Raw genomic sequence first — 23,797 nt, 5'->3', positions numbered from 1 at the left:
GACTAGCCAAGGTCACCCAGCTGGCTTCCTGTGGGTGTGGAGAAACCACTTCGGCTCTCCCTCTCTGACCCAGCCGTATCATTGTCCAACGCATGGCTCTGGAATGCGCACTCTCAAGAGCACACAGCTCCCATGGCCCCAGCACCCTCCCCCCCATGTGCTCTGCTCTGCGCTCAGGACCGCATCCTGGACCCAGGAAGGATGAGACCATTCTAACAGAGCCTCGTTTATTTGCATTTTGCTTAATCCTGGAAAGATTTGCTCTGGCGGCTCCAGCGGAGTCTGAAGGCACAGCCAGTGGGGAGGGGCTGGGCGCCAGTGGGCAGGACGCTACATGGCGGTGATCTGGTCCTCTTCAAGTGCCTTGGCTGCCCTCGGAAGGGGGTCACGAGGCACCATGAGCTCTTGGATCCGGGCAAAGGTCTTGCTGTCCAAGGGGACGTTGTTTTTCTGAAATGGTCACAGTCAGGGTTGGTGGGAGAGAACAGCGAGTGCGGGAGGCAGCGGCGAGTCTGTCTCCTGGGAACTGAACTTCAGATTCTGATCGGAAATCCTGTCGGTTGTGGTTCAAAGCCCACCTGCTCTGAGAAGGGCAGCCCGTATTCCCTTCTCATATTCTGCTTCTTTCCACCCAGTCCCCCTTCTAGACTGAACGTACATATTTGGTTTCTGGCCCGAGATGCTGGGCCCTGCCCTAAATCCAGGGGACCTCCCCTCCCCAAGAGAAGAAGCAAGAGGTGCGTTTGAGGGGCTGGAAGAACTGGGGCCTGCAGCCCGCCTTCTGTCGTGATGCGAAAGGCAGAGACACCACAACCCTCAAATTGGGACTCACCCCCAGGGAGAGCCGCAGGAGCCCCACAGGCCCCTTCCCTCCACTGGCCCCCTTCCATGCTTGCTGCTCCACCACGGGCAGAAACGCCTTCAAGCCCACCTCTGTGATTTGGTTACCTGGGGGATGAGGAGGGTATAATCAAGCCTGCAGGCCCCCACTCTCCCCAAGGGCTCGGCTTCTTCCTCCGCCACCTCCTCCCCCAGAAGCACCAGTCTCATCCATGGCAAAAATTCACGGGTTCCACCAAAACCAGGCTTCCGCGGCTCTCCAAATGAGTGCCAAGCACCTGGGGGCTGGATGTGGACCAGCCAAGCCCCCCCCCCCCAACCTACGAATTAGGTTCAAGTAGATAAGGACACGGTTTCCTGGCAGGAAAACTTTCCCGTCTCTGTGTTCGGCATGCTCCAGCAGCGGGTTCACCATCTCCGTGGCCTCTATCACCTGCAAACGACAACGGAGGGTCCTGCTGAGGCAGCACGGTCGGCGGAGGGCGTCTTGCACCAAGAGGCGGGATGACCAGGGCTGCATTTGCAGCAGGAGGTCGGGCGGGCGGGACGGTTTTTCCAGGGCCCCAGTGATGGAACCAGCCGAGAGCCAGAGAATGTTATAAAAAAATGGGGATCCTCACAGTGGTTGGACTAGATGACCCTGGTGGTCCCCTCCAACTATGATTCTCTTGCTCCCCAACCTGGCTAGGCTGGAGCCACACCTAGCAGATGAGTCAGCTGGGCCTTACCACCTCTTCCATGACTTGGGATCGTTTGTCTTTGTTGCCAGATTTTGTCCCTTTACCACGAGCTGCTTTCTGTTCCGGGGCAGGAATGGCTGGGGAAATGAAGTGGTGAGGTGAGGTCAGGGAGGAGAGCCCCCCCGGCAAAGCCCTGCTGCCCCCCTCAGCCCAGGGGCTGGTTTAGGGCAGACCTTTCTTGGCTTGCTTGAGCTCTTCCTTCTTGGCCTGAGCAGCTCCTCCGGCCTGAGCGCCTGCCCCGCCACCTGCCTGCCCCTTCTCCTCCTTCTTGGCGGGTTCCTGTCAGGATCAGAACGCAGCGGGATCAAGCACCAGGAACGGGCAGAGGTGGTCTGATGCCGTCCACTTTCATTCTCAACCCCTCGTCCCGTCTTTGGAGGAAGCCCCAGAGGGCTGCCTGTGTGGATTTAAGCCCTCAGCCCCAGCTGGGCCCCAGAAATTGGTGTGTGTTTGAAGAGCTTCGTAGGCCAGATTGGAAGTCAGACTCTAAAGCCTTCCTCCTCTTCAACTGCCACTGTTTGGGCCGAATACCTAAGCAACAGAATGAGAAAGGTGAGGGGGTCTCCAAACATGATATGATAACCATCTTCAAGTACTTGAAGGGCTGTCATATGGAGGATGGTGCTGAGTTATTTTCTGTTGCCCCAGAAGGTCGGACCAGAACCAACGGGTTGAAATTAAATCAAAAGAGTTTCTAGACATTAGGAAGAATTTTCTAACAGTCAGAGCAGTTCCTCAGTGGAACTGGCTTCCTCGGGAGGTGGTGGGCTCTCCTTCCCTGGAGGTTTTCAAGCAGAAGCTAGATGGCCATCTGTCAGCAATGCTGATTCTATGACCTCAGGCAGATGATGACAGGGAGGGCATCTTGGCCATCTTCTGGGCATGGAGTAGGGGTCACTGGGTGTGTGTGTAGGGGAGGTAGTTGTGAATTTCCTGCATTGTGCAGGGGGTTGGACTAGATGACCTTGGTGGTTCCTTCCAACTCTATGATTCTATGCTGTGGAGAAACGCACTCCACTTGGGGCTACATCCCACTACGGAGTCTGGGGCTACAAAACCCCCATATTAGTTTTAAGAAGCTTCTCTGTTGGCAAGAGGAGAGACGTTCCCTGCTCTCAGGCACCCCCAGCTCCGTCGATGGCTCTCACAAAGCTGGTGGCTTGAGGATACAAAGGCTTCTGGCCGGCTAGCATGGAACAGAGGGCCATGAAGACGAAGCAGCAGAGCCAGCAGAGGAATGGCCACAGGCAGCAGACTGGAAGCGGGAACCCGTCCACAGATGAGCTATCATTTCAGGATGCAAGCAGCGGCTAGTGGGCTCCCCTGTGGGTCAGCCAGGGGCAGGAACCTGAACCTGAACCAGCAAAATGCAATTCGGCTCATAGAACTGGTGGTAAAAAGAAAAGCAGACGCAAGCACAGAGGGAGGAGAAAGAAACCCAGGAACTGAGTAAGCTTCGGTGGTTCAGGGGGGAGCTGAAAGAAAAGGGGACACACCAGGGAAAGAAGAGCAGGATGCGGCAGGAGAAGCAGTCTATCTTTGAGAAAACGGCTACACAATGAGAAATAGGGGAGTGGGATTACATGTCCTACAACAGTATACCTCTGGGTGGGGGCAGAATAACATTTAAAGAGTGTAAAGAGAGTTTTCAGACAGTTCAGGTTTCGGCAGGATCATGTCTGCACATAGTTTAGGATGTTGTTCCACAGCAGGGTAACACATATACCACAACTGTGGTGAAAATGGTTGAGTTGGGGAGCAAATGGATTAAAAAAAAGGGCAAAGGCAGAGGAATAGGTGGCCTTATTCCAACAATTTATGCTGGATCAGTATTTTTTCCCCTAAATTGCCCAAGGAGCTTAAATGCCTGGTAAAGGGCAAAAAGCCAAAGAATGCAATTAAGCCACTGGAAAGTGCGGATCAGCTGATGCTAAATCGGGAGGGGTTGGACTGCAGGGACTCCCCAGTTGGGGAGGGAAGGAAAAGGCTTCCGGAGGGGTGGGAATGTGGGTTCTCATTCCAAAGAGGAAGGGTTTTCTGCCCAGGCAGAGGTTAAGAAAGCCCCTAATCTGGCTAATTGGAACTGGCCCAGGGAGCGAAAATGCTTTAACTGGGGAGGGAGGGACAGGCCCCTTAAGGCACAAGCAGAGACCATCCACCCTGTTGCCAAAACACCGGCCAACCCAGAGGTTGGAGAGGAACTGGGTTCAGTGGCAAATCATGGATGCCTCTTCATCGTAGTGGGACCAGCAGAAGCCCGGGGGGGGGGGGTGATCTACAGTGAACCCAATGGCTAAGAGAACTGTGACTAGCCCAAGGTCACCCAGCTGGCTTCACGTGGAGGAGTGGGGAACCAACCCAGTTCACCAGATTAGAGTCCGCCACTCATGTGGAGTGGGGAATCAAACGTGGTTCTCCAGATCTGAGTTCCCCGCTCTCAACCACGACACCAAGCTGGCTCTCCACAGGAATTCTCAGGGCTCATGTAGATTCTCACTCCCAGGATAGGGAGAAGTTGCCACCATTCCTTGCATACAGAGAACACATGAACACACCAAGCTGCCTTCTACTGAATCAGACCCTTGAGGGTCCATCAAAGCCAGTCGTGTCTACTCAGACCGGCAGTGGCTCTCCAGGGTCTCGGGCAGAAAAGGGTCTTTCCCATCACTTACTGGCCTGGTCCCTTTAACTGGAGATGCCACCGGGGATTGAACCTGGGACCTTCTGCATGCCAAGCAGATGCTCTACAAACTGAGCCACAGCCCCCCCCCCCCCAGAAGCTCCTTGAGAGTCTACCGGTTTCTCTCCCTTTGCGCTTGTGTTCATAGAAAAGTTATAGGGCCACCGGATCTTGCAAAGGAAGAGATAATTTATTATTTTGAATACCGGAAGTTCTCCGTACCTCGATAAGCCCCATTTAAACATAGATTGCTAGACCTCTGGGAATGTGCAAATGCTGTAAGCTGTCCCTATGACTGCTAGGTGGAGCGAAAAGACGGGTCACAGGCCCTGTGCCCAGCCTGTAAATTGCAACGTAGATGGAGCGCTGGCACTCTTAGCAGGTAAGGCTCTAAGCAACCAGCTGGTGGCAGCGGAAAGACCCGAGAGAAACGAGGCATCTTTCCGGGAGTCAGGTGAGCTCAGGAGAGCCACTGAGACCCAGGATGCCCACAGAACGCCTCAGCTTTTTCGAGGACGCAAAGCAGGACGGCGCTCACGGGTCAGCCGAGTGTTCTGCGATACGTGCAAGAGACGGGACTTGGTCACTCCAGATGCTCCCCCCACAGAGGGGGACAAGGCCCGAGATCACCACGAGAACGCAACTTGAAAAAAGAGGGAAGGGGATGCGGCCCTGCTTGCACATCACTCCAGTGCTAACCCGAGAAGCAACAAGGACATTGGGTTTAAGGGGCTGTCTGGCCCCATTGGTAGATATGAGGAGTTCTGACCCTTAGAAGGTAAGAGCCTGGGTGGGAGTGGAGGAAAAGAGCTCCCCCCTCCCAGAATGATCACACATCCAAACAGGGATTACACGTAGGGTTGCCAACTTCCAGGTAGTAGCAGGAGATCTGCTAATTCAACTGATCTCCAGCCGATAGAGATCAGATTACCTGGAGAAAAATGGCTGCTTTGGCAATTGGACTCTATGGCATTGAAGTCCCTCCCCAAACCCCGCTGTCCTCAGGCTCCACCCCAAAAATCTCCCACTGGTGGCGAAGTGGGACTTGGCAACCCTAATTACATGGGGGGGGGAGAACGTGTGAAATACAAATACCCCCTCCCCCTCTGCACCAGCACCACTCTGGGTCAAGGCCAGCAGGGTGGCTTCCTGCTCACCTAGCCCCTCCCGGCCTCTGTGTCAGGCCTTAAGAGGAAGAAGAAAAGTTGGTTTTTATATGCTGACTTTCTCTACCATTTAAGGCAGAATCAAACCGGCTTACAATCACCTTCCCTCCCCCTCCCAACAGACACCCTGTGAGGTAGATGGGGCTGAGAGAGCTGTGACTAGCCCAAGGTCACCCAGCTGGCTTTGTGTGTAGGAGTGGGGAAACAAATCCAGTTCACCAGATCAGCCTCCGCAGCGCATGTGGAGGAGGAGTGGGGAATCGAACCCAGTTCTCCAGATCAAGAGTCCACCGCTCCAAACCACCGCTCTTAACTACGACACCACGCTGGCTCTCAGGAAGTCCGGGGGAGCCTCTGCCTGGCACTTCCTTGTGTTTGTGTGTGCGTGTGGGGAGGAATTTCCCCCCTATTGTTTATCCTCTAAAGTTCCTTGGCAAAAAGTGCAATGAGACCCCTCTCCACCTCGCATCTTCACCTGGGGGAGGGCAGAGATGGTTGGGGGGGGGAAGAGAGAGAGAGTGTTTGGGGGGGGCTGATGCAGTGGATGGGGAAGGGGTCTGTGGCCCTCCAGGAAGGGGGGAGGAGAACTCATGGCGGCCCCAGGGTGGGGCCTGCCCTGGGGCCCCCGGACAGCTGCCCCCTCCCCGCTCACTTTCTTCTTGGCGGTGACTTTGCCGGCCTTGGCGGGCTGCAGCTTCTCCAGCGTGGTGCTGCTCAGGTGGCTGGAAGGGCGGTCGGCCTTGGCGTCCGAGTGCCGCTGGGGCTGGGGGAGAGCAAGAGACGGAAGGGGGCAGTTGGGGCGGCAGGCTGGCCACGCTCTGCTCCAAGAGCCCTCCGCCCACCTGGGGGACCCTGCTCAAGGGTCAGGAGCGGGGGACGAGGAGCTGGAGAAAGGCTTGGCAGAGGACCCCCCCCACCCCACCCGCCATGAGGGAGGGAGTGCGTGGGAGAGGGTCCGACTCCGCTGCTCCAGGCCCCCTGGGACAAGGCTGCGTTGGCCTGTATGGACACCGGGCAACACGGCTGCTCCTTGCCGGAGACTGGGGTGGAGGACAAGAGTCCCCAGGGCAGGAGAGGCCAGCTTTGCACCGAGGGTGAGGGCGCGGGGGTGACCTGGCTTTTAAAAAATATATATTAAAAGGACCACAAAAGACGTTCAGGCATTGATGGGGTCTCATCTGTTGCCTCCTTCATTCAAGGAATCTATTTTTAAAGGTGACCCAAGATGCTCCCCAGGGGAGGCCAGGGAGCCGGCCACTGCCCTGCCGCCCTCCCCTCAGAGACCCCAGGCCTGAGGCAGGAAAGGTGGGTCAGGCTCCCCGGAAGCGACCCCCCCCCTCTTTCGCCTTACCAGCCGGCATCGTTCCTGGAACTCCTTTTCCAGCAGGAGCCGCCGCCTCTCCACGACCTCCGTGTGAGTGAGGGCAAACGGAGCAAGAACCTACAGGGCAAGCAGGGGGGCACCCCAGTTCCTTCCACGGGCCGGCACTCCCCGCCCCCTTGCAGCCAGGCCTGTGGGCCACCCCGAGGCAGGCCCTGCTCACTGGGAACCCACTTCACGCCCCTTTCTAGCCCCTGGGGACAGCAGGGAGCCAGCGAACCACCCGTGCCCTTAGCAAGGGCTCCCGGCCCTTCCCCTTCCTTGGAAGAGGGGGGTCTGTGTGGACCTTGGCAGGAGGGAGCCACCTCTAGCACCCCCCCCCCCGCTCCACCGATGCAAGGGCTCCCTCTTGTTCAGTGCTGGGGAAGGAAGGGGCCGCCCTGCACCCGTGAGCTTCCAGCCCGCCTGCTCCCCTCCTTTCCCCATGAACCCACCTGCCCGCAGCAAGGTTCCCTCTGGTGCTACCCTGAAGCGGCATCTGCCTTGTCGCAGCTTTGCTCGGCAGACCCCAAGACCTCTCGGGCTTTCTCACAAGATGTGTGTGGGGGTGTTACCCCCAAAAAACTGACCTCCGCAAGCTTCATGGCTCCTTCATCTCCAATGCGGTTGTGCGACAAAGACAGGGAAAGCAGGGAGCGGTTGAGGCGCAAGCCCTGGCCGGAGGCAAGCGAGAGAGACACACAGGCATGGGGCCATCCGAGGCCGAATCAGACCCTCCATCCATCAAGGCCTGTATTGCCTACTCAGACTGGCAGCGGCTTTCCGGGCTCTCAGGCGGAGGTCTTTCGCATCACCTGCCGCCTGGCCCTTTTAACTGGAGATGCTGCCGGAGATTGAACCAGGGGCCTTCTGCATGCCAAGCAGAGGCTCCGCCATGGAGCAATGACCCCTTCCCAAGAAAGCTGGATATTTCCCCCCCCCATTAGCAAAAAGCAAATTATATGCCCAGCAATAAAACTGGTAATAAGAAAAAGAGGGGTAAGTGCCTGTGACCACTGGGCACCACAGCCTGCTGGTGGCTCTCCAGGGTGTCAGGCAGGGGTCTTTCCCATCATCTACCTGCCTAATCCCTCTAACTGGAGATGCCACTGGGGATTGAACCTGGGACCTTCTGCATGCCAAGCAGAGGCTCTGCCACTGAGCCACGGCCCCTCCCCATGATCGGCTGGCTTTCTTCCTTCGGCGGGTGGCACAGCCACCCTCTCCCATAACAACACCACAGGTGAAGGTAGTGTGTGCATACATACAGAAAGAAAAAATGCTAAAAGGCATTACTGTAGAACAGTAACGGACAGGACATGGCAGCCAATGAAGGTAAGGTTGTTGTAAATCCACCAGAAGGACGAGCAAAACATAGTCCTGTTTTGAAATGTATCTTCATCAGAAGAATGCGAAGACAATCAAATGAATTTTCAAGTGGCAAATTTCCATCCCCAGACAATTAAGCAAAATGCAGCGTAGGGATTTCTGGCTCTCTCCCATATAATAAAAATCTATGCATTTAAGAGATTCTCCAGTCTTCTTTATATTACTGAAAAAACTTGGTTATCTACTGCTAGATTCGAGTTCAGTAGTACCTTAGAGACCAACAAGATTGTTGTGGTGTGAGCTTTTGAGAGTCAGAGCTCCCTTCATCAGATACAGGTTAGAATGGAGATCTCTGAGTCCTTGTATCCCAGTCAGAAGGTGGGAGGGAGGGCTGTTGAAAAGACAGCACTCAGGATGCAGAGGTAGGAGGTACGTTGTCATCAGCTAGATTAGAGCAGAGGGGGGCAGAAAATTTGCACCTGCAGTGAGATAAGAATCCCGTGTCCCTATTCACCCCGGGGGGGGGGGGGTCCGTTGTTCTGAACTTGTGAATGAACTCCAGTCTCTCATTGTAATCTCCCCTTGATGCTTCTCTGTTTGGCTGGCTGCTGCAGCTTTGTGGAGGTGCATTTGGCACATTAACTGGAGCGGCAGAGGCTAATTTGGTGAACTGGACTGGTTTCCCCACTCCCCCACATGAAGCCTGCTGGGTGACCTTGGGCTAGTCACATCTCTCTCAGCCCCACCTACCTCACAGGGTGTCTGTTGTGGGGAGGGGAAGGGAAGGTGATTGTAAGCCGGTTTGATGCTTCCTTAAATGGTAGAGAAAGTCGGCGTGTAAAAGCCAACTCCTCTTCTTCTTCTGTTACTTATGTGTTCTTCTTGCGAGAATCTTTTTGAATTTGTATTCAGTACATGTGAGTTTAATTCTGTCCCGATAATCATGTTTCTCATTTTGCAATGCAGTCTTAAAAATTTTCTTCATTGGCTGGGGTGACCCGTCCTTTACAGTAACACAGTGTGGTGCTTTGCAGTATTTTTTTCTCCTGTAGCGCCCTCTCCCAGCAGCGTGTGCGTGCATGTGTGTTAGGGGGGTTTCCTGAAGGCCCAGACCCGCATCGCAGGGCTCACGTTCGCCAGGGAGGCAGCTCCTGTGTTGGTGATGTGATTGTAGCTGAGGTTGATGGAGACCAGGGTCTTGTTGGAGCTCCGGAGGGAGGAGAGCGCGTGGCCGATCAGAGCGGCGGCTTCATCGTCGATGTCATTGTTGCGCAGGGAGACATGGGCCAAGCTGAGCAGAGAGGTGAGGGGGCTCAGCAGGGCAGCTGCGGTGGGGGGGGGAGAGCCCCTGGCTTCCTCTGCCAGTGCAGACGACTCCCCCCCAAGCTGCCTCTTCCCCTCCAACCAGGCCTATGTGGGCACAGCAACCACGTCTGACCCTGCTGCATGAGCCGGTGTCAAAAAGGGAACAACGGCTGGGGGAGAGGGGATGGGGTGGAGGGCAGAGGTTCAGCAGCAAGCAGGGAGGGACTCCAAGGAAGACCCCAACCTGGGAAGAAGCTGGGCCTGGACCACGTGAGCCCCCCCCCCCGCCACTCCCGGGCTCTTGAAGCATCTTCTGGCCAGGTGCCGCCTCGTTTTCCCAAAGAGAGGAGCCCGCCCTTACGTGCTGTCTTCACCAATCAGCTTGTAGAAAGACCGCTCGGGCAGCGGGTTCCCTTCCAGCAACAGCAGCCTGCAGGAGGTGGGAAAACACCCAAACACTGACACTGACCCCCAAGGAGTCTCCTCTTCCCTCCCGCAGGCCCCAATCACCGGCGCTTCCTTACTTGAGGTTGGGGCAGGTGGGCAGGATGGAGATCAAGGAGAGCAAGGAGAGGTCCGTTAGGCCCACCTTCCAGAGGCTGGAAGGAAGAAAGGAAGGAAGTGGACACAGGAGGAAGACCGGCCTTGCCGAAAGGTAGACTCCAAGGGGCAGAAGGAGCAGAGAGGACTGGTAGACCTAGGCCTGCCCCCGAGCGTGTGCAGCTGGGCAAAAGGAAGCCTCTCCGCGCAGCCCCGGGAAGCCCCTCCAGGCATCAGTCCCAGGGCTGGCAGCAGGGCTCAGGTGCCCACAGGCTGTCGGCTTCTGCTGCTCGAGGGCAAGGCCTGGGGGGTGGGCAGGGGGTCCAGGGCTCAGGCCTGCAGGGGAGACCCACCCCACGGTCAGTGAAAGCTGCTGGAGCGACCTCCCCTGGCAGGTGGGCCAGGAGCACCAAGGCTGGCCTGGGGAAGAGCTGCCAGTCCCAGGGTGGCTTCTCAGCATGGGGCAGCTCTCACCTGAACACCTGAAGCTGCCTTATACCGAATCAGACCCCTCCCTTGGTCCATCCAGGTCAGTATTGTCTACTCAGACCAGCAGCGGCTCTCCAGGGTTCTCAGGCAGGGGTCCTTCACATCACCTACTCGCCTATTGAACTTGGGGCCTTCTGCATGCCAAGCAGAGGCTCTGCCACCGAACCACAGAGGTCTCTCCCTGGCAAGCTCCCTCCCTCCCCTTGGCAGGCTGTAGCAGTGTCGCCAAGCCACGCTCACCGGATGGCCTGGAGGTGAGAGAGGGCTGGCAAGCACTTGGCCAAGACGCCCAGTATCTTCTCTTCCAGTCTCCAACCTGTTGGGGGGCAGAAGGGGTTCTCGTTGGCCTCCTCCCTGCTTCCCTTCCCCAGAGGGGCCCCTCCTGGCCCCCCCTCCTGCTCCGGAGGCCCCGAGGAGGGCCGGGCCGCTCACTCACTCCGGATGAAGATCTCCCGCGTAGACTTGGGGTCTTCGTGCTCCAGCTCCACCTGGATGGTGGGGCGGAAGTAGGCGTACTTGGCCTGGATCCGCATCAGGGCGGTGTGCCCCTCCCTCTCCATCAGCGGGTCCGATTCCTCTGGGGAGAAAAAGGGATTGCCCAGGCACGGGAGCCGAGCCGAGAAAGAAGGGGGCCCTGCCTGCCCAGCCCCTGCTGGCTTCCTTCACCCACTCTCTGCCCGCCACATGCACACAGGCTTCGAGTGCCGACTCTCCAGGGAGGCCTGCCGGGGGACCTCCCGCCTCGGCTCCTGGCACACGATGCCACTCCCCAGAGGAGTGCAGAGGCTGGAGCTTAGCTCAGGTGATGCCCTGCCAGGGGCAGCCTCCTCTGCTCGGCCCCTTACAAGGGTCACAGGGCCTTTGGGCACTGTTTTTCTCCCCCTTCTGTGTCAATCTCTGCAGGCACAACAGATGGTTAAATTGTTCTTCACACAACGCACAGTTCAATGGTGGAACTCCCTGCCCCAGGATGTGGTGATGGCTGCTACTAGACATGATGCATCCCTATTCTCTCCAGGATCAGAGGAGCAGGCCTGTTATATTATATGCTGTGAAACCCAGGCAGGATGGTGCTGCTGCAGTCGCCTTGTTTGGGGGCTTCCTAGAGGCACCTGGTTGGCCACTGGTCTCCTCTTAACTTCAGAGCACTGTCTTCTCCCCCTTGCAGCCCACCGTCTGACCTATTTATGACCCAGCTTGCCTTAGACGGTTTTTTTGGTCTGCATTCTTTTCTCATTCTGCTTGTCGCATGTCTTATGCAGTCTGATGTGTTCAATAATTTGTAATCTAGACCAGAGGATCAGAAGAGCATGCCTATTATTTTGGGTGTGATGGAACCCAGGCAGGACGGTGATGCTGCAGTCGCCATGCTTGTGGGCTTCCTAGAGGCCCCTGGTTGGCCACTTTGTGAACAGACAGCTGGACTTGATGGGCCTGGGTCTGATCCAGCAGGGCCTTTCCTATGTTCTTATGTTAATCTCTCTTGAGCTGCAGCAAAAAAGGGGAGCTATAAATAAAGCCAGTCAATAAACCATAGTTGCTGTACGCCTTCTACGTGGGACAGCCGTTGAAAGAAGTCCAGAAACATCAATGGGTCCAAAATGTGGCAGCCACCCTACTGTGGGGGGGCTGGATACAGAGAACGCGTCACCCCCCCGGTGCGTGAAAAATCCACCCGGCCACCTGTCTGCTTCTGGGCCCAGTCCAAAGTGCTGGTCTTACCTTTAAGGCCCTCGACTGCTTGGGAACAGGGTATCTGAAGGACGGCCCGTCTCAGCCTCTCCCAGCCCTGTTCTCTGCGAGCTAAGGTGGGTGGGAACTGGGGTCACTGGGTGTGTGTGTATGTGGGGGAGGCAGTTGTGAAATTCCTGCATTGTGCAGAGGGTTGGACTAGATGACCCTGGTGGTCCCTTCCAACTCTATGATTCTATGAGACCGGGCTTTGTCTGTGCTGACACCTTGTTATTTTTGTTGTTGTTGTTGTTTTATTAGATTTCTACCCTGCTCGCTTCCTGGCTGAGCGCCTTCCCCTTCCACCACTCCTAGAATGACCTGACTTTGCGTTTAGACTCCAGGCTAAGACATTTCTCCTCAGCCAGGTATTTAGCGTCAGGATCATCCCGCCTCTCTTGAGGTCTGCCTGACTTCCGTGAGCGCGCCCCCCCCCCCGGCGGTCTTCCGCTCCCCAGGAGCCTTGGCATGGCTGCTCTTCTCTGCCGTTTCTGTGCTCCTGGTGGGTTTGCTGCTGATTTTATTATCGATGGTGCTAACAGCTTTCGGCTGCTTTTTGTGATTATATTGCTGGCTTCCCTTTCCCTCCTTCAGCAGGATGCTGGGGAGGCATCCTGTGTGCCTCCCCAAAGAAGCATGCTGCACCCAAAAGACCTGTCTGGCTCCAGCACATTTCATACAATTCTAGAGTTGGAAGGGACCCCCAGGGTCATCTAGTCCAACCCCCCCTGCACAATGCAGGAAGTTCACAACTACCTCCCCCCCCCACACGCCCAGTAGATGGCCGAGGTGCCCTCCGTCTCAGGATCTGCCTAAGGTCACAGAAGCAGCCTTGCTGACAGGTGGCCATGTAGCCTCTGCTTCAAGACCTCCAGGGGAGGAAGGCTGTGACCACCTCCCGAGGAAGCCCGTTGCCCGGGGGAGGCGCTCTGACTGCTGGGCCATCCTTCCTAACTCTCTTGGTTTGACGGCAGCCCGCTGGTTGTGGTCCGGCCTGGGGCTTCGCTGCCCTCGGCCCCGGTGGGGTGGCGGGGGCTGCAGGCCAGGCCGCCCCGTCCCTCGGGCACAGGCGGAGGGGAGGGGAGGGGGGGTCCCCCGGGTAGCTGTGCCCCCCCCACCTCTCACCTCGCGGCTGCCCGGGCTGCTCCCCGGCGGCGGCGGCGGCGGCGGCTTGTGCGGCGAGGGCTGCTTGGGCGGCGGCGGCGGCGGCGGCGGCGGCGTGGGGGGCGAGGGGGGCGGCGGGGTGGGGCCTGGGGACCACCCTGGGGAAGTCCTGGAAGCCGGCGCGGGTGCACAGCTCGGAGAAGTCCTGCTCCAGGATGCCGCCGCACTGGTACTCCTCTGCAGGGAGGTTGGGAGGGAGAGGCGGGCTCAGCCTGGGTTCCCGCCCGCCCGCCCGGCCGGCCGGCCTGCCTGGCAGGGCCGTCGTGCGGGCCTACCTTCGCCGTGCTCGGCCCTCTTGGCGGCGTTGCGCGCCTCCTCCTCCAAGGCGGCCGTCTTGTCCTTGGCGACGCGCTCCCCCTTCTTCCCCATGGCGCCGGGGCGGGGGGGGCGGCGGGGGGGAGGGAGGGAGACCCCCTGGCCGGGCTGCCGGGAGGTCCGAGGGGGGCGGCGGGCGGGGCCGGTCTCCCGGGCAACGGGGGACGCCGGGGGGCGGGCACGCCGCCGACGCTCCTCCCCCTCCCCCTCCTCCGCGCGCCTCCGCTCTCGCGCCCCCGCCCCCCCCCCCACCCACGGCCGACGCGCGTTCACACCGACCCCGGTGGGCGGGGCCGCCGCGGGCTCCTCCCTCCCCTCCCTCCGCGTCCAATCGGCTTCTGGCTCCGGCCCCTCCCTCTCCCCCCCGAGCGGCGCGATGGCGGCTGCGGAGCAGGACCGGGAGCTGGACGAGCTCCTCGAGAGTAAGGGCCGCGGGAGGGGAGGGGGTTCCCCCCACCCCCCTTTTACGCACGCGCCGTCCTACCTGGCCGGGCCGTTGTGCGGCGGGCGGGGCCGGAGCTGCCGGGCTTCCTCCTCCCGTCTCTCTCTCTCTCTCTCCCCCCCCCCGCAGGTGCCCTCGACGACTTCGAGAAGGCCGCGCCGCCCCCCCCGACGCCCCCCGCCCCCGGCAGCAGCGCAGGAGGAGGAGGCGGCGGCGGCGGCGAGGCCGGGCAGCAGCCCCCGGGGGGGGAGGCCGCCAAGGTGCCTTTGCCGGGCCTGGGTGGGGTGGGTGCGGGGATGGGTGCGGGGGGGGAGGCGGGGGCGGGGAGGGGGCCAGGGGGCGGGGCGGGGGCCAGGGCGGGGGGAGGGGGCCGCGTGCCCCCCGCCGGCTGACGCCCCCCTTCCCCCCGGGCGTGCAGGAGGCGCCGCCGTCGCCGCCGCCGGAGGCGCTGTTCTTCGCGGAGCTGTTCGAGGGCGAGCTGGCCTCGCAGGCCACGGCCGAGTTCGAGCAGGCCCTGCGCCGCCTCGCCCGCCAGGAGCCCCACCTCGTCCAGCAGTTCCACAGGCTCTCCCAGGCCGCCGGCAGAGTCGGTGAGAGCCGGGCCGGGCCGGGGGGGGGGGCTGGGTGCAAACTCTGCCCATGGGAAGGGGGCTGTGTGTACCAGGGAATCGCTAAAAGCACCAAGGCAAACATCACGCGTTTCTTTAAATATATCAGGAGCAGGGAGCTTGTCGGGCCTCTGGGCGACAAAGGAATGAAAGGATCGCTGAAGGACGAGGACAGAGAAATTAAATGAATGCTTTACATCTGTTTTTACCGAGGAAAATGCAGGGCACATGCCCACAGCCCAGAACGGGCTTTTTAAGAACGGGGCCTGAAGAACTCAGTCAAACTGAGGTGGTGAGAGATAACAGTTGTGTGGTTGTTGGGAAAAAGGAACACTAATCAGTCTGCAAATGTGAAACTGTTGATCGGTTAACGAGCTGACGTGGCTTGTCGTGGAAATCTGACTGGAACATGGCAGATGTTTTCCCGACTTTTAAAAAGAGGTCCAGAGGCGATCCAGGGAGTAACATCTGTTCTGGCACCAAGAGGGAAAGATTCTAGTGGGGTTTTAGAAGAAGAAGAGGAGGAGGAGGAGGAGTTGGTGTTTGTATGCCTGTTTTCTCTACCACATAAGGGAGACTCAAACTGGCTTACTATCATCTTCCCTTCCCCTCCCCACGACAGACACCCTGGGAGGTAGGTACCCAGCTGGCTTCATGTTAAAGCAGGCAAGAACGCCGTGCCCCTGTCTGAATCCATGGTGCAGCCTTACTTGAAATGTCGTGTACTGTTCTGGTCACTGTATCTCAAAATGGACCTTGCAGAGCTGTCAAAAGTCCAGAGGAAGGCCCCCAAGACGAGTAGGGGGATTGGAGCGCCTTCCCTGTGGCAGGAATAACGGCCAGCTGCAGAGTTTTGGTTGCTGGGAAAACAGCCGCTTGAGCTGCTGCTTCTCTCTTTGCAGGGAGTGATGCCACATCTCAGCAAGAGTTCACTTCCTGCTTGAAGGAGACCCTCAGTGGCTTGGCCAAGAACGCCAACGACTTGCAGGTACGCGGCTCCTGGGAGGCTGCAGGAGCGTGTGGAGGCAGCGTGGGGGTCTCCTCCTCTACGATGGGGGGGGGGTTTGGAGTTTCAGCATCTCCAGCCTCTGGAACGTCTCCTGTCCCACCAGGTTTGCCAATTGCTGCTGGAAATGAGCCTCCCCCCAGGGGGGGCGGGAGGGTTCTGAGCTGTGAGTGTAGACGCAGTTCTCTTTCTCTGTCCCTTTGCTTTTCTCCAGTTGCCTCCACAAAGATGTGGCTCAGGCAGAGAACTGTTCAGAACTGGAGGTGGTGGGAATGGAAGCCTGCAGGGAGTCCCTGCCCTCCCGGGCCAATAGGCCTCTTCCAGGTTCTCGAGCGCCGCCTCGTCCCCAGCTCCCGTGCTGGGTTGGGCTCAGCAGTGCTGCCTCCCCATCCTTTCCCCTCTGCAGAATTCCACGGCGGCTGAGGAGGAGCTGGCCAAGACCCTGGAAGGGCTGTGCCTGGAGGATGGGGACGGCGAAGGCAACCTCCTGCCCCTCATGCAGAGCGTCATGCAGAACCTCCTCTCGAAAGACGTGCTCTACCCATCCCTCAAGGAGATCACCGAGAAAGTAGGTGGCCTTCTGGGCGGGCAGCCGTGCAAGAGCTAGCCTCTGCAGCGGGACTCTCCTCCCCACCGCTGGGGGACGGGCTGCACTGACAGAAGTACAGCATCCAGATCACGCGAAGTGATGGTATCGCTTTACTCTGCTCTGGTTAGACCTCACCTAGAGTATTGTGTTCAGTTTTGGGCACCGCAATTTAAGAAGGATGTTGACAAGCTGGGACGTGTCCAGAGGAGGGCAACAAAGATGGTGAGGAGTCTGGAGACCAAGTCCTATGAGGAAAGGTTGTAGGAGCTGGGTATGTTTGACCTGGAGAGGAGAAGACTGAGAGGGATTATGATAACCATCTTCAAGTACTTGAGGGGCTGTCATAGAGAGGAGGGTGCCGAGTTGTTTTCTGTTGCCCCAGGAGGTCGGACCAGAACCAGAAGGGTGAAAGTAAATCAAATGAGTTTCCATCTAGACATTAGGAAGAATTTTCTGACAGAGCGGTTCCTCAGTGGAACAGGCTTCCTTGGGAGGTGGTGAGCTCTCCTTCCCTGGAGGTTTTTAAGCAGAGGCTAGATGGCCATCTGTCAGCAGTGCTGATTCTGTGACCTTAGGAAGTTCATGAGAGGAAGGGCATATGGGCCATCAGACTTCTGGGCATGGAGTAGGGGTCACTGGGGGTGTGGGGGAGGGAGGGAGTTGTGAATCTCCTGCATTGTGCAGGGGGTTGGACTAGATGACCCTGGTGGTCCCTTCCAACTTTATGATTCTATGATTTCCTCCGTGCCTTCTTGTCATCCCCCAGTACCCGGAGTGGCTCCGCAGCCACCGTGACTCCTTGCCCAAGGAGCAGTATGAGAAGTATCGGGAGCAGCACAGCATCATGGGCAAGATCTGCGAGCAGTTCGAGGCGGAGCGGCCCACAGACAGTGACACAGAGCACAAGGCCCGCTTCGAGCTGGTCCTGGACCTGATGCAGCAGGCGAGTGGGGCTGGAATCGGCAGTGGGGGGTGGGAGGAATCGGGGGCTTTGTTCTGTGGCTAATCCTGCGTCTGCCTTCCAGCTTCAAGACCTGGGCCACCCTCCCAAGGAACTGGCTGGGGAATCGGTGAGTTTGTGAGTGGGAATGTTTGGGGCTGATGCGTTTGGCCTGGGGGCCGCGTTCGTGTCGGCGGGGAAAAGTTGGGCGTATTCGTGGGTTCCCGGGTGGCCCAGGTCTCCCCCAAACAGTGAACTTTCTAACATTTTGTGTGGAGCATCTAAGAAGGGCCTTTTGGGTCTGCACAACCCCCTTCTACGCTAAGGAGAACTGCTGGGGGTGTCCCCCAAACCTCTGGAGCTGGCACTGCTCGCCACAGCAGAACCCATTCTCACGTGCAGTCCTGGTATTAAGGGAAAACATAGATATAGTGAGCATTACAGAAACCTGGTGGAGGGGAGAGAACCAGTGGGATACAGTCATCCCTGGTTACAAACTGTATAGAAATGACAGGGAAGGGCGTATTGGAGGGGGTGTTGCTATGTATATCAAGGACGGCATAGTGTCTAATAAGCTAGAGACCATAAAAAGGGCAGACTCATCCACAGAATCCTTATGGGTGACGATTCCGGGCCCCAAAGGAGATTTAGTACTGGGGACGTTCTATCAGCCCCCTGACCAAATGGCTCAGGGTGATCTTCAGATGGAGAATGAAATTAGGGAAGCATGTAAAGGTAATGAAGTAGTAATAATGGGAGATTTCAACTTCCCTCATATTGATTGGATAAATGTATGCTCCAGTCAAGCCAAAGAGATAAAATTTTTAGACATCCTAAATGGCTTTTCCCTCAAGCAGTTGGTCATAGACCCAACCAGAGGGGAGGCGATCCTGGATTTAATACTCTGTGGTGCTGCCAGTGATTTAGTTCGGGATGTGGATGTAGTTGAGCCAGTTGGCAGTAGTGATCACGATGGCATTAAATTTAATTTATATGTAAGTGGGAAAGTGACTGGGAAATCTCACACAATTACCTTTGACTTTAAAAGAGGGAACTTCTCTAAAATGAGAAAACTGGTAAAGAGGAAGTTGAAAGGAACAGTTAGGAAGGTTAAATCTCTTGAAAAGGCTTGGGGGTTACTCAAGTCCACATTACTAGAGGCTCAGCTAGCTTGTATACCGTAGGTCAGGAAAGGTAGTAATAAATCCAAGAGGTCACCAACACGGCTAACGGGTAAGATGAAGGAAGCAATTAGAGAAAAAAAGTCTTCTTTCAGAGACTGGAAGGTTTGCCCAAATGAGGCGAACCGAAGCAAACACAAACTTGCACAAAGGAAATGCCAGCAGATAATTAGAGATGCAAAAAAAGATTTTGAGGGGCATATTGCTAAACACATCAAAACAAACAATAAGAAATTCTTTACGTATATTAGGAGTAGGAAACCAGCTAGGGAAGCGGTTGGACCATTGGATGACAATGGGAGTAAAGGAACTCTAAGGGAGGATAAAGCGATTGCTGAAAAACTAAATGAATTCTTCTCATCTGTCTTCACTGTTGAAGATACAGGGCAGATTCCTTCTCCTGAACAGAGATTTTGGAGAGGGGAAAATGAGGAACTGAGGCAAATAGTGGTAACAAGGCAGGAAGTCCTAGAACGTCTAGACAAACTGCAAACTAACAAGTCACAGGGACCAGACGGTATTCATCCTAGAGTTCTTCAAGAACTCAAATGGGAAATTGCTGAACTTCTAACAAAGATATGTAATATGTCCCTTCAATCAGCCTCTGTACCAGAGGACTGGAGAATGGCCAATGTAACACCCATTTATAAAAAAGGTTCCAGGGGGGACCCAGGAAATTACAGGCCAGTTAGCGTAACGTCTGTTCCAGGTAAATTAGTGGAAAGCATTATTAAAGATAGAATTGTCAAGCATATAGAAGGGCAGGGTCTGCTGGGCAAAACCCAACATGGCTTCTGTAAGGGTAGGTCCTGTCTCACTAACCTATTAAGAGTTTTTTGAAAGTGTCAATAAGCATGTGGACAGGAATGAGCCTGCGGATATTGTGTATTTGGATTTCCAAAAAGCTTTTGACAAAGTCCCCCACCAAAGACTGCTAAGCAAACTTCATAGTCATGGGATAAGAGGACAAGTCCTCTTTTGGATTGAGAGCTGGCTGAAAAATAGGAAGCAGAGAGTAGGAATCAATGGTCAGTTCTCCCAATGGTGGGATGTGAGCAGTGGGGTGCCTCAGGGATCTGTGTTGGGACCGGTGCTTTTCAACCTGTTCATCAATGACCTGGAGTTGGGGTTAAACAGTGAAGTAGCCAAGTTTGCAGATGACACCAAATTATTTAGGGTGGTTAAAACAAAATCGGACTGTGAAGAGCTCCAGAAGGATCTCTGCATACTGGAAGAATGGGCATTACAATGGCAAATGAGATTCAATGTGAGTAAGTGTAAAGTGATGCATATTGGGGCAAAAAATCCCAATTTCACATATACACTGATGGGATCTGTGCTGGCAGCGACAGACCAAGAAAGGGATCTTGGGGTTCTAGTGGATAGCTCAATGAAGATGTCAACCCAGTGTGCGGCTGCTGTAAAAAAGGCAAATTCCATGCTGGCCATAATTAGAGGAATAGAGAATAAAACTGCTGATATCATACTGCCCTTGTACAAATCTATGGTGAGACCACACTTGGAATACTGTGTGAAGTTCTGGTCACCACACCTAAAAAAGGATATTACAGAGCTTGAGAAGGTGCAGAAAAGAGCAACAACCAAAATGATTAGGGGACTAGAGCAACTGTCCTATGGGGAGTGGTTAAGACGCTTAGGGCTGTTTAGCTTAGAAAGAAGGTGGCTAAGGGGAGACATGATAGAGGTCTATAAAATTATGCATGGTTTGGAGAGAGTGGACAGGGAGACGTTTTTCTCCCTCTCCCATAATACTAGAACACAGGGTCATCTGCTAAAGCTGGAGGGTAAGAGATTCAAAACAGATAAAAGGAAGTATTTTTTCACACAACGCATAGTTAAATTGTGGAACTCCCTGCCCCAGGATGTGGTGATGGCTGCCAGCTTGGAGGGCTTTAAGAGGGGAGTGGACATATTGATGGAGGAGAGGGGTATTCATGGCTGTTAGTCAGAATGGATATTGGTCATGCTGCATACCTATTCTCTCTAGTATCAGAGGAGCATGCCTATTATTTTGGGTGCGATGGAACACAGGCAGGATGGTGCTGCTGCACTCGTCTTGTTAGTGGCTTCCTAGTGTGAACAGACTGCTGGACTTGATGGGCCTTGGTCTGATCCAGCAAGGCCTTTCTTATGTTCTTATGTCTGAACAGGCGGGTAGCGAGGTTGCCATGGTGTGAGCAGCCTGACACCTCAGGGTAGAAGTGGCGGAGGAGAAAGGCCCTTCTGGGGCCACCATGGCTGCCCATGGAGCAGTCTGTCTGGGCAGCCCTTGGCCTGCCAAGGGCAGGTGTGGGGAAGCGTGGCCATCTGCTTGCTGTGGTTGCTGGCCACGGCTGCTCTGGGAGGAGCCGCAGAGGCTGGCCAGGGAGGAAGGCGTAGAGCAGACACAAGAAGCTCCTCCCAGGAATTGCTGCTCCACGCTCAGATGACCTCCGGCCCCATTCTCCACGCCTGTGCTTGGTGGGGCTCCCCAGAGCCTACCAAGGGGTCACCACTCCTGGCGTGGTGGCTGCTTTTCTGGTGGCTGCAGCCCCTTTGCCGCTCTGTGCCGTGGGCTTGCACGTGCCTCAGCCTGGATGTCTGCACTTAGGAGTCTTCTTTTCTCTTTGTCCCCCCCTCCCCCATCCAGCCACCTGGTCTGAACCTTGACCTGGAAGGACTGAATCTGCCTGATGCGGCCAGCACCGGAGGAGAGCAGTGCCGGATCATGTGACCGTCACCCGTGCCAAGGGGAACGTCAACGGAAAGGCCGTGTTTTTCTTAATCACCAGGGTGCCTGAAGCAGGCTGGGCAGACTCTGTTAATATAGCTATTTATGTACGAAGATCCCAGTAGGATAATCACAAGCCTGAGGTTTTTCCTGAAGTCTCAAGTGAGGAAGTGGCTCGGGGTGAATGGGGGGCACGACCGTGGTCCCCTTTCTTCTCCCTATGCCCTGCTGCTTTCTCCTGAGTGGGCCAGAGAGATCTGGATCCCACTCTCCTTTGGATGTTTGCAAATCCCCTTGGGCACCGCCCGTCTCTGGGTACTGCTCCTTACCCCAGTCTCCCTTCCTCTGCCAAGACAGGCAAGGCAGGCTGTTGCCACAGAAGTGCCCCGGTGGGTTATTTGTGGCGGGGAAGGGGCTCTCCCGTTTGGGGCCTTGTGTAGGGGGGCTGGAGCCATGTGTCTCTTGGCTCCCCCTGTGCAGCTGATGCTGGCTGTTTGCTTGCCAGAGGGGGGTGTTCCAGGGGGGCCAGCGGGGAAGGGCTGCAGGCCGCTTTCAAAGGTGGCCTGGCCAGGGCGGTGTTGAGGGCTTCAGCTTCACTCTGCCTTTCCTTGCGTCCACTTTCTCCACCCTACTTGGAGGAGGGGGCGCTCAACGGCAGCGGCCCAGCTGGGAAGGACGGGGATATGGAGGGGGGCGGGGGGGTGAATTTCCATCTCCTGCTCCAGCTTAAGGTTGGCAGAATTCGATGGGGATGGAACTCTTAATCAGCAAATAAAGGTGGATGTTTATCCTTTGACCACTTTTGGTTTTCTTTTTGACTAAAATGGGGTGGGACCAGTGTTCCATGTTTGGGTGCTGGATATGCCCCCCTGCCAGCCAGCCAGCCCCCCCCCCCCCCGCTGGGGGGGGCAAATGAAAGGGCCTTACTGGGGGCAGTAATTTGAGGAAAGCCTCTCCTGGCGAACTATAGCCAAATTAGATTTACAACAAAGGTCAAACCCACCTTTCTCCCCGAACGGGACCCTTTTCCTCCTTTTCCTCCTCACAACAACCCTGTGAGGTAGGTTGTGCTGAGAATATTTGTGCCTGGCCCCCCATCAGCCAGAAACTTCCAGCAGCAAGGTGGCCACTGGAACTTGGATCTCTTCATTCCTAGCCTGGGCAGTGGCTCAGGGGAAGAGCCTCTGCTTGGCATGCTGAAGTTCCTGTGGTCAATTCCCTGCATCTCTGGTTATAAGGACCAGGCAGGAGAAAGACCTTTCTATGACTGAGAGGCTGGAGAAGACGGACCTTGATCAGCTGAGGGTCTGATTCAGAGTGGGGCAGCTTCATGTATTCATGTGAGACTCCACCCACTTGGATAGTTCAGGGAAAGAGTTACACCTGTGTTTTTCACAGAGGAGGTATTTTCTACCGTCCCTGCCTGTGCTGCTGCTGGCACTTTTCTGGTTTTCGAGTGTAAGCCTTTGCTTCCATTGCAAGTACCAGAGGTTTATTTGGGAGCTCATCTGTGCCAGGATGGTACAATCCTCTTCATTTTTGGCACTACGAGTCCCGCCGCCATCCTAAAGCCGGTGGCCCATTTTGAGGCTCCTGGGTTTATTTTCAGATGGGTTAGGCCCGCCTCTGACGGTGGCCTCTCTCTTCCAGTGCAAATAGGGTCTGAGGGATAGCCTGAGCAAGGTTTCTCTGAGTTAAGGGCACTTCTACCATTATCCTGCTGAAGCGAGGGCACAGTTCTGAGGCTCCCAGATTTCTTTTGGAGGGGAACATATGGCTGCCAAGGACAGATGGAGCCTTTTATTTGTATAGGTTTATTTCTCCCCACTATGAAATTCTCCCTCTTCTAAATTTAGGTTTGCAACTATTGTGTGAGGAATGGCTGGGCCAGGCGACTGCCCCAAGGGTCCCCAGGGCAGAAGGGGGACCGGAGCCAGATTCCAGCCTGGGTGTCGGAGATCTTGATAATTCCACTGTGCGTGCCCAGGCGGTGCCCAACGGGCTCTGGCCCTCTGCCTGGCGCAGAGTTCCTTCTGTAGGGCCTGCCGGCTCCCATCTTGGGGCGTTTCTGGAGAGGGGATGCGATGCCCTTTTCTCCAGGGGGGCTGATAGATCACGATGGGCAGCCATGTTAGTCTGTCACTAGCCGTAGAAAAGAGCAAGAGTCCAGTAGCATCTTAAAGACACAAAATTTCTGGCAGGGTGTGAGCTTTGGGAGCCACACCTCACTTTTTCAGATACAGCTAGGATGTGATTCCATCCATCCTTCAGTAGAGAAGAGTGAATTAGACCCACGATGGCAATGTAAATGTCAAAAGCAAGAAAATGACTTTAGCAGGCATGACTGAATTAGGTGTGCTATGCAGAGAGGTAGGTGTAGAGAAACTAGCATTGGTAGTGAGACAGGAATCTCAGATCTCTTTTCAGTCCAGGAGAATGCATTGTCTTGAGCTTCATTATTAGTTCACCACGGGTAGCCATGTTAGTCTGTCACTAGGCGTAGAAAAGAGCAAGAGTCCAGTAGCACCTTAAAGACGTAACAAAATTTCTGCCAGAAATAATGTTACGTCTTTAAGGTGCTACTGGACTCTTGCTCTTTTCTACTCCCAGGGGTGGGGTGGGGGGCTGGGACACTGTTGGC

The 23,797-nt window shown here is 56.1% G+C and overlaps 2 protein-coding genes across 2 annotated transcripts in view; one reads left to right on the top strand and one right to left on the bottom strand.

The window, feature by feature from the left end:
- Nucleotides 1-330: 330 nt before the first annotated feature.
- On the bottom strand, nt 331-13,713 carry LRRC71 (leucine rich repeat containing 71). The gene is made up of 15 exons (XM_056853563.1): nt 13,620-13,713; nt 13,400-13,521; nt 10,886-11,024; nt 10,690-10,765; nt 9,945-10,019; nt 9,782-9,850; nt 9,247-9,406; nt 7,377-7,460; nt 6,778-6,867; nt 6,079-6,189; nt 1,754-1,859; nt 1,569-1,657; nt 1,165-1,273; nt 833-948; nt 331-450 (listed from the first exon to the last, which is right to left on the bottom strand). Exons 1-15 carry the CDS (start codon nt 13,711-13,713, stop codon nt 331-333), a joined length of 1,560 nt encoding a protein of 519 aa, XP_056709541.1.
- Nucleotides 13,714-14,035: 322 nt separating this feature from the next.
- DCAF8 (DDB1 and CUL4 associated factor 8) overlaps nt 14,036-23,797 on the top strand; it is a 45,942-nt gene continuing 36,180 nt past the window's right edge. The window contains exons 1-8 of the mRNA XM_056853562.1: nt 14,036-14,081; nt 14,231-14,295; nt 14,520-14,691; nt 15,612-15,697; nt 16,122-16,283; nt 17,071-17,247; nt 17,330-17,382; nt 20,921-21,024. Coding sequence (XP_056709540.1) covers nt 14,036-14,081; nt 14,231-14,295; nt 14,520-14,691; nt 15,612-15,697; nt 16,122-16,283; nt 17,071-17,247; nt 17,330-17,382; nt 20,921-21,024 — 865 coding nt within the window. The remainder of the gene's footprint in view (nt 14,082-14,230; nt 14,296-14,519; nt 14,692-15,611; nt 15,698-16,121; nt 16,284-17,070; nt 17,248-17,329; nt 17,383-20,920; nt 21,025-23,797) is intronic.

This window comes from Euleptes europaea, chromosome 7, assembly GCF_029931775.1.
Source record: "Euleptes europaea isolate rEulEur1 chromosome 7, rEulEur1.hap1, whole genome shotgun sequence".
Taxonomy (NCBI): domain Eukaryota; kingdom Metazoa; phylum Chordata; class Lepidosauria; order Squamata; family Sphaerodactylidae; genus Euleptes; species Euleptes europaea.
The sequence above is the reverse complement of the archived record's forward strand: the minus strand, read 5'-3'. Positions and strand labels throughout refer to the sequence as shown.